Source organism: Elaeis guineensis, chromosome 4, assembly GCF_000442705.2.
Source record: "Elaeis guineensis isolate ETL-2024a chromosome 4, EG11, whole genome shotgun sequence".
Classification (NCBI taxonomy): Eukaryota; Viridiplantae; Streptophyta; class Magnoliopsida; order Arecales; family Arecaceae; genus Elaeis; species Elaeis guineensis.
Window position 1 is genome coordinate 6441766 of NC_025996.2, and position 9251 is coordinate 6451016.

General features: G+C 34.8%; 1 protein-coding gene across 1 annotated transcript; it reads right to left on the reverse strand.

Moving 5' to 3' along the window:
* Positions 1–6436: 6436 nt before the first annotated feature.
* LOC140856860 (germin-like protein 9-3) lies at positions 6437–7262 on the reverse strand. The gene has a single exon (XM_073255061.1). The coding sequence runs from the start codon at positions 7166–7168 to the stop codon at positions 6557–6559; it is 612 nt and encodes a 203-aa protein (XP_073111162.1). The 5' UTR covers positions 7169–7262; the 3' UTR covers positions 6437–6556.
* Between the last annotated feature and the right edge of the window lie 1989 nt (positions 7263–9251).

Below are 9251 nucleotides of genomic sequence, written 5' to 3' on the forward strand. Positions count from 1 at the left end.
CACATCCCAACTAACTTTCTTATGATAAGTACAAAAATTTTATAATGCTAAAAAAATTAACATCAAAATCAAAAAAATTATCATGATATTCATCCATATAAGTTTCGCATTCAAAAATCATCGAGTATACTCAATACAACACATCAATATCTCCCTTTTCATTTCAAGATCAACACTTTTCATACTTAGATCAATCCTACTAATTGAAATTAAAAATATAACTCATCAATTCCATTATAGACATCATATACCACTTATATATAAATTTCATCATAGTATCAATTGATTCAAAATCTAAATATTGAATTCTTTCTTTTATGTCTATCATATTCCTTATGATCATAACCTAAACTCTAACATCATTCTATCACATTCTTAATGATCATAACTTTAAACTCTGATATTATCTATCATACTCTAGTGATTATAATCCCAGAATTTTGATATCACTTATGTCACAATCCCTAATGATCTTAAATCTGAGCTCTAGTACTATTCTATCATATCCTAATCACTTATATCATAGTCCACAAATGATCATAATCTAAGCTCTGATATCACTCTGTCACATCCTATTAATCATACATAAAGTTTTGATATCACTTCATAATCTCTAATGATCTTAAATCTAAGCTCTGATACCATTCTATCATGCTTCAAATCTAACATCCGGTTCAGATACGCGATGGCCACACACTCCTTAGAGTAAGTCCTAAAGAATATGCAAGATCAAAAGTAATTCATTACAACCTCAACATCCATAATATCTAATTTCAATAATAATTAGCAAAACTTGTATAATTATAATTAAAATTTTTTCTATCCTCTGATCGAATATCATGACACTCTATCTATGCATCTGCTCACTCGCAAATCTATATCATAGCCAATCATGAGCATCCTGTAACTCTGAGAAAAAAAAGAAAAATGAAGGAGTGTGAGCTTTACAGCCCAGTAAGAATTTCTATATCATACCAATATAATAATATAATCTAAAAATAAAGATAAGCAATAAAATATAAAATCTCATATTCAATATTCGAAATAATACAAATATCTATAATTTATCTACCTTGTCAAAAGAGATGTACGTCATATGTTAATGGATGAAATACTTTTGTTCAACAATTATTTCATGTCTTGTCTTTCCTTTCTCTTTTCATTATCATATAATCTTTAATCTTTTTCTTTCTAACTTTGGACTAACCAACACTATGCATAAATTTTCATCTGATCAAATTTTCACTTATAAGCCTCTTAAGGCTGTCTCAAGCAAAAGCTCCTGATGGACTGTCCCAGGCATAAGCTCCTAGCCGGCTGATCTATATATAAGCCCAAGGGGCTGTCCTAGGTATAAGCTCCTGGCAAACTGTCCTAGGCATAAGCTCCTGATAGGTTGTCCCAGGCATAAGCTCCAAGCTGGCTGATCCACATATAAGCCCATGGGGCTGTCCCAGACATAAGCTCCTTGCCAGCTGTCTCAGACATAAGCTCCTGGCAAGCTATCCCAGGCATAAGCTCCTGACGGACTGTCCCACATGACAAAGCTAGTCCAAACTATATCTCTTTTTCATTTAATCATTATATGTTGATTTCACCAAATCAATTCCGATTTACACTGTGATCAAATTAGATATGTCATATCTATACAATCATACCATCAATCATTGATACATATGTATTGACATAATATACTCATGCTCAAAAATCATATAAGCAATATAACGATGTCTCAAGCATAGCAATTCATCGATCTCAAATCCAACGATGCAAAATCAATAATGCAAGACCAACGATAAAATAGTATATATAATGATGATCATGTACAGGAATTCTTACTTTTACTGGTGACTGATCCAAGCATAAAAATCAATATTCTTCTTCGATTTATGAATTCAAAAATAAGATATTTCACTCAACACCTTATCCAAACAATCGCATCTCTTCATGATCCTGATCAAATATAAAAATCATATAAGAAGAAAATTACCGATAATCGATCCTAATAACACAATTCTAGGATTTCTCTTAGGATTAACCAAAATTAAGATTTGTCTATATATCATGATCCTCCACTGATCCATAAAATTTTTAGAGAGAGAAAATTCATGAAGAGAAAAATTCTAAGAAAGAAAGTAGAGAAAGAAAATGGAGAGAGAATCTTCACATCTTTCAAATGAGACAATCATGATCGAGATTATCAGGGATCATATCAGAGTGATTCAATATGGATTAACTATGAGTAGATGTTTATGATCTTTTTTGATATTGCTCGTTTATTATTTTTAAATCATATTATTATATTGATGTATATATATGATGGGATTCTTAATAGGTTGTAAATCCCATACCTCCAATTCTCCTTTGCTTTTAGAGTTACATGATGCGTAGTACTGATTGGATTTGATACGAAGTTCGAGTATTAGAGTTATTAGTTCATTAGGTTGTTCGATTTTTGAGTAATTATAATTGAATAAATTTATTTGATTATTATGATTCTATTTAATTGACATATTTGACCATTTATTTTAAATAAATTTTGATTCTATTGAAGATTTTACGGGTCTAACATAACCTAGAGGGCTTGTTCTAAGATTTATGCGCCGTGTCATGGCGTGACACTCCATAAACTCAAATGTAGCAATTGATAAGGTCACCAGCCGATGGAATTTTCTTTCATCATTAGACAAGCAATTGGTGTGGGACCAGTCGAAGAAGCGGACAAGCAGATCAACAGAAGAGTCCATTTGGAAAATGTTTAATCTTGGACGTTCAACACGGCTTCAGGATATAGCCCACAATGAAATGCACTGATAGCAAGGAAATATGTCCAAGAACAATACTAGATGAAGGAAAAAATTTAACACAGTCCAATTATATTATTGCACTGGTGCTCGATAAATCCCTCCACTGGAGACTCGCTCTTCCAGTGAGATGACAATACCGTGGGCCCTTCATTCAAAGAGACAATGCTACACGGGTCCATGAGCCTAGGACGAGTAAATATTCAGTGTAACGGTGATACCACGTCACGGTTGTAACGTCCCAATAAAAATCTTTCTTTACGGTGATGTGGATAAGCACTAACAGCGTAAAACAAGGAGCATTCGCAGATGATAAAGCGGCTCGCCCTTCGGTCTTCCAGTCGGTCTGCGCGGTGGAGTGGCTTTCACGGAGAAAAGCTGACGTGGGGGCCATGGGGCTGCTGGAATCTGACCCCCAGACTGGAAAACAAGAAAAAGCGAGTAGGCTGGTTCCTGTTTTGGAAGGAAAAAGAAGAACAGAGGCGTGGCATCACTGTTCGCCTCCTTTTTCTTCATCCTCGACACGAGTAAATATTCAGCCACTTCATCGCACACCCCACGCCACACAGACTGAGCAGGAGACGGAAGGCAAGCCTTGTCATCTTTATGCTTTTTATTTGTGTGTCACGTACTGAAAGAAATATTTTATTGGGACGTTATGATAATGACGTGGTATCACCGTTACACTGAATATTTACTCGCTAGGATTCGTAAAACTCAGCGAAGGAGAAAGAGAAGGATCGCCAATAATTGAGAAGAGAGTCGAGGGAATGGTTTTAATTCTATATGAAAAGGTGAAAGAGAAGGATTGAGAGAGATCTAAAAATATCTTAGAAGAGATTAAGTGAATGATTAGGGTGATCTTGAAAGAAAGAGAGCAATCATGTGAGAAGAGAGGAAGTTTAATGGATTCCAGAAAGACCCTTTAATCTGTTATCGACTTTAGCGGTGAAAAAGTAATTCATAATTTTAATTATTTTTTAATTTAAATAAATATAATTTTGACTTAGGATGTCAGTAGGGATAACAAAATCGATCCAACTCGATGGGTATGCATTCTACCCAAACCGATCAAACTCAAAAAATAGGGTTTGACTGGGTTTGGGTAAAATCCGAAAACTGTAGCACGAGTATACGTAGGGTATAAATAGTGCTATTTTTTATCCAAATCCGAATCCGAATCCGATCCGAACCTACGGATATGGTAGTACCCGAACCCACACCCGAATATATATGTTTATAATTCTGTTTTGATAATTCTGTTTTGGTGGATAATATGCATAAAATTATTTTGGTTATTTATATGTTCTATGTTGAATTGTAATTCCATTTCAATCTTTAATTTCTATAAATTTGGACTTATAAATTATGTTGTATGTTGCATTGATAATTTTGTTTTGATTGATAATATGCATAAAATTATTTGGATTGTTTATTTTTTTGGGTATGGGATAGGTATGGGATAGATATGGACTGGGAATAAGAAAATGAGTTACCCGTGGGTATCTCCGAACCCATTGGGTATGTGAATGGATATTTTTTTTCTTATCTGATTGAGTATCGGGTAGGGTTTGGATACAAGATATTAAGTTTAATTTGAAAATGGGTAGTACAATACCCGACCCAAACCCTATCCATTGCCATCTCTAGATGTCAGCTAAATCATTATGTCAAAGTTATTCATACACAAATAATTTCGTGAGGATTTGCAGTTATGCACGTAGATGTTAATATTGGGAGGGTATTCATATAAATTTTAATATTTATATAGATATTCAAGCAAAAAAATCTAAGAATTTTTTTTGTGAGTATGCCCGCCTAAATATATAAAAATACATTAATACCTTCACAAAATTACTATTTCAGGCCCTTATTTTTTTTTGGAATATTTATCTATTAAGGTTGTTTTGATCATTTCGATTTTAAATCATTAATTTTTTAACGATATTAGATGACATAGATATGTATGCAAAAAAAAAAAGAAGAAAGAAGGATATATATATGTAAAATAAATATTTTATGAGGATATAATATAAATATTGATTTTGGAAGTATATTTATATAAATTTTAATATTTAGGAGTTATGTAAATTTTTTTTTTTTTACTTTGAGGTGACTTCAATCTACTTGAGGATAGGAGAATGTTACCCATAAAAAAATAGAAGAAGTGTATAAGAAAATCCTACCTTTTTCTCTCTCCACATGCTCAACAAGTAATTGCCATCAGAGTATCTGAAACCCTTTTTTAATTGGTCATGTTCACATAGGGCTGAAACTGGATCGAACATGAATTGGATACTAGATATCCATATCCATATTTATTTTTTAACAAATATAAATATGGATAGATATTATTCGGATGTAAAAATTTATATCATATTTATTTTAAATAGATATGGATCAATTCGGATACTAAAAATATGGATATAATTATCAATATAACTTAGATAATCAAACTTTATGACTAAGAACAAAAGATATTATTAAATAGATAAAAATTAAATTAATAACATATTTATATGATTATATTTTTTTAAAAAATTAGTAAATATATATATAATTATATAGAGTTATATGTCGATTCGAATATTTGGATATGAATCCGATAATTATTTATCCATATCCATATCTATTTTTCTTTGATGGATATACATACGGATACAGATATTAGTCGGATTCTTAAATATCTATGCATATTCGGATTATTCGGATATGAAAATAGATTTGGACGGATAATATCTATACTACTTTCACCTCTAGTTCTACATCAATATTGTAGCCCCGAAACTTTTACTTTTTGTCTACGAGAAAGCATGTTTTTGCACTGTCCTCCTTTTATTTTTATCACTTTTCTTTGGGAAGACAGAATTATGTTGTTCCATATATATAGCTGAAAGGATGATGTGTAATTTATGAAATTAGCTTGTTATGTGGTTGAATTTGGATATTTTTTATGACTCGAACTATGATCCGATCCGAAAGCCGCGTTGTGACCTGAATGAATTTTTTGGGAGGTCTGTGGTGGCAGCGGAGGGTATAGGCAACGTCCTCACGGTACAGCTAGTATAATATTGTACTTTCTATCAATCTCGCAGTTTTGTGAGAGAGATTTGAAAAATAAATGCGGCTAGGGTTTGGAGAGTTCTGAGTGATTGTATCTCTTTTATCATAGTGAAATTTTTCTCTCGTGTCTTGTCGTGGACGTAGACTTTCAGCCGAACCACGTAAATCTGTGTTTGTTTTTTCTTCTCTTCTCTATTTTGTGATTGTACGAATTGTGTTCCTATTTTGTGCTTGCTGTAACATAGCTGAAATAGGTCCAAATTAAGCAGTGGGCGACGTGTATTGTAATTTGTATGTACTTCGAAATATGCATAAAACACAGTAGATGGCCCAAGAGATCATGAGCCTAACAATTCATTCAATTCACACAGGAATAGTAGCATGGAAATGGCAAAATAAAAATATTAACATGTCTAATGAAAGCAGTCAAGCAATAACGTTTTGTATCTCATTTAAATTCCTTATTAATGAAATTTGAGGTGGTTCCCACATTCCACTCAAGAACAAGACAGGAATTTTTTTTAAAAAAATAAAACAATAAAGGGAATACATTACACTCTCAAAGACAGACAACACTATAAATAAAGAACGACCAAGTAATCAACATTAATCCAAGCCATGAGAAGCCAAAGACGAAAGGCACCCAGACACCAGCAACTCGATCGAGATGCTCAAGTGAATTACGTAAATCAACCCATGGTGGCAGCTGAGACAAGCTTGTCAATGGTCTGAGCATCAGTCTTGAAGGACTTGGCCAACACATCTTCGTCAATGCCACTGCCAAACAAAGTCTTTGGAAGAGACACTGTGCCGGCGTTAGCACTGCCGAATGCAGACAAGGCAACAGCTGGGTACCTGGGGTCTTTGTTCGCTTGGAAGTGCACCAGGCCCTTGGGGAACACAAACATGTCACCAGTCCGAAGCACCTGAGTGAAGAGCGTGTTGTTGGAGTCCACGAGCCCGACTTGGAGCCATCCTTGCACGACAAGGAGAAGCTCTGCCGACCGAGGGTGGTTGTGGGGTGGATTGATGCCCCCAGGTGCAAACTGGAGCGCAGCATACGAGACGCTCTGCCCCATGAGTGCTGGGAACTCCACCTGGCTCGCCTTGGTCACCTTAAATGTTGCATCCATGGGAGCACCCCTCAAGGCCTGTTTGAGCCCTTTGAAGGTGAAGAAGTCGGCATCTGGAGTGACTCCATCAGGAACTATGAAATCTGATGTGATGTCAGGGTCTCCGGCATGCGTGCCGAGGAGGGTTGCGAGAACTATGGCAAGAGTTAGCCATGCATTGGAAGCCATTTTTTCTTGGTGTCTGGTGCTTCTTCTGGATGCATGGCTAAGGAGTAAGGTGGGGTATAAATAGGCATGCAGAAGCACTGAAAGGAAGAAATTTTCAAGGAATGGACTCGATATGCATTGTTAATTTTAATGCAAGATCTGCATGCCGGCCTGGAAGGAATGCTTGTCTATTGCCATAGTTTGACACATTCCATAGCTGACAACCAGGCATTCTATGTAATGTTTTCGATTTTGTAATTTTCTGGTCTGCCTTGTTGCGGTACTGATTCAAACTATTCTTATTTAGAGGGCCTCCATGAACTATAGTGTATGTTTGTTAGTACTGGCTCAAGGTAACTTGCCTTGAGCGAATTACAAATTGATCTGCTAACAAACTATTGCCAAAGAGGGTGCCAACTGGCTGGTAGGGAAATTGCAGGGAAAATCTCTCATGTTGATGCAGGAGAATATTGTTCTGGTTTCACATGGGTTTTCTTCCAATGAAGACCTAAATATCTCACACTGATTTTTATTCAACAGCAAGGGAATTCATAATTGTCATTTCATCAACATAATAATTTAAAGCTGTCTTACTTTGATGACTTGCACAGAAGAATTTACTCATACCTTAATCTTATTTCATGTTTTTTTTTCCAAATATATTATGTATAGAGTATCACGCTCTGAACCCAACATCCGGTTCGGATACGTGATGGCCGCATACTCCTTAGAGCAAGCCCCAAAGAATATGCAAGGCCAAAAGTAATTCATTACAACCTCAACATCCATAATATCTAATTCCAATAATAATTAGTAAAACTTGTATAATTACAATTGAAATTTTTTCTATCTTCTGATCGAATATCATGACACTCTATCATGCATCTGCTCACCCGTAAATCTATACCACAGCCAAGCATGAGCATCCTATAACTCTGAGAAGAAAAAGAAAGATGAAGGGGTGTGAGCTTTACAGCCCAATAAGAATTCCCATATCATATCAATATAATAATATAATCTAAAAATAAGGATAAGCAATAAAATATAAAATCTCATATTCAATATCCGAAATAATGCAAACATCTATAATTTATCTACCTTGTCAAAAGAGATACATCATCATATGTTAATGGGTGAAATACTTTTGTTCAACAATTGTTTCATGTCTTGTCTTTCCTTTCTCTTTTCATTATCACATAATCTTTAATCTTTTTCTTTCTGGCTTTAGACTAACCAATACTATGCCTCAATTTTCATCCGATCAAATTTTCATCATAAACCTCTCAAGGCTGTCTCAGGCATAAGCTCCTAACGGGCTGTCTCAGGCATAAGCTCCTTGCCGACTATTCCACATATAAGCCCTTGGGGCTGTCCCAAGCATAAGCTCCTGACAAGCTGTCGCAGGCATAAGCTCTGACGGACTGTTCTAGGCATAAACTCCTGACCGACTGATCCACATATAAGCCCATGGGGCTGTCCCAGACATAAGCTCTTGGCCGGCTGTCCCAGGCATAAACTCCTAGCAAGCTGTCCCAGGCATAAGCTCTTCATGAACTGTCCCACATGACAAGGCTAGTCCAAACCATATCTATTTTTTATTTAATCACTATATGTTGATTTCACCAAATCAATTTTGATTTACACTATGATCAAATTAGATATGTCATATCCATACAATCATACCATCAATCATTGATACATATGTATTGACATAATATACTCATGCTTAAAAATCATATAAGCAATATAATGATATCTCAAGCATAACAATTCATCGATCTTAAATCAAACGATCCAAAATCAATGATGCAAGACCAATGATAAAATAGCATATATAATGGTGATTATGTACAGAGATTCTTATCTTTACTAGTGACTGATCCAAGTATAGAAATCAATATTCTTCTTCAATTTATGAATTTGAAAATAAGATATTCCATTCGACACCTTATGCAAATAATCGCATCTCTTCATGATCCTGATCAAATATAAAAATCATATATAGAGAAAATTATCGATAATCGATCCTAATAACACAAATCTAGAACATCTCTTAAGATTAACCAAAATTAAGATTTGTCTATGTATCAGGACCCTCCACTGA

Coding starts and splice junctions, on each gene's coding strand:
- LOC140856860 (XM_073255061.1), bottom strand. CDS start 7,168: ATGGCTTCCAATGCATGGCTAACTCTTGCCATAGTTCTCGCAACCCTC.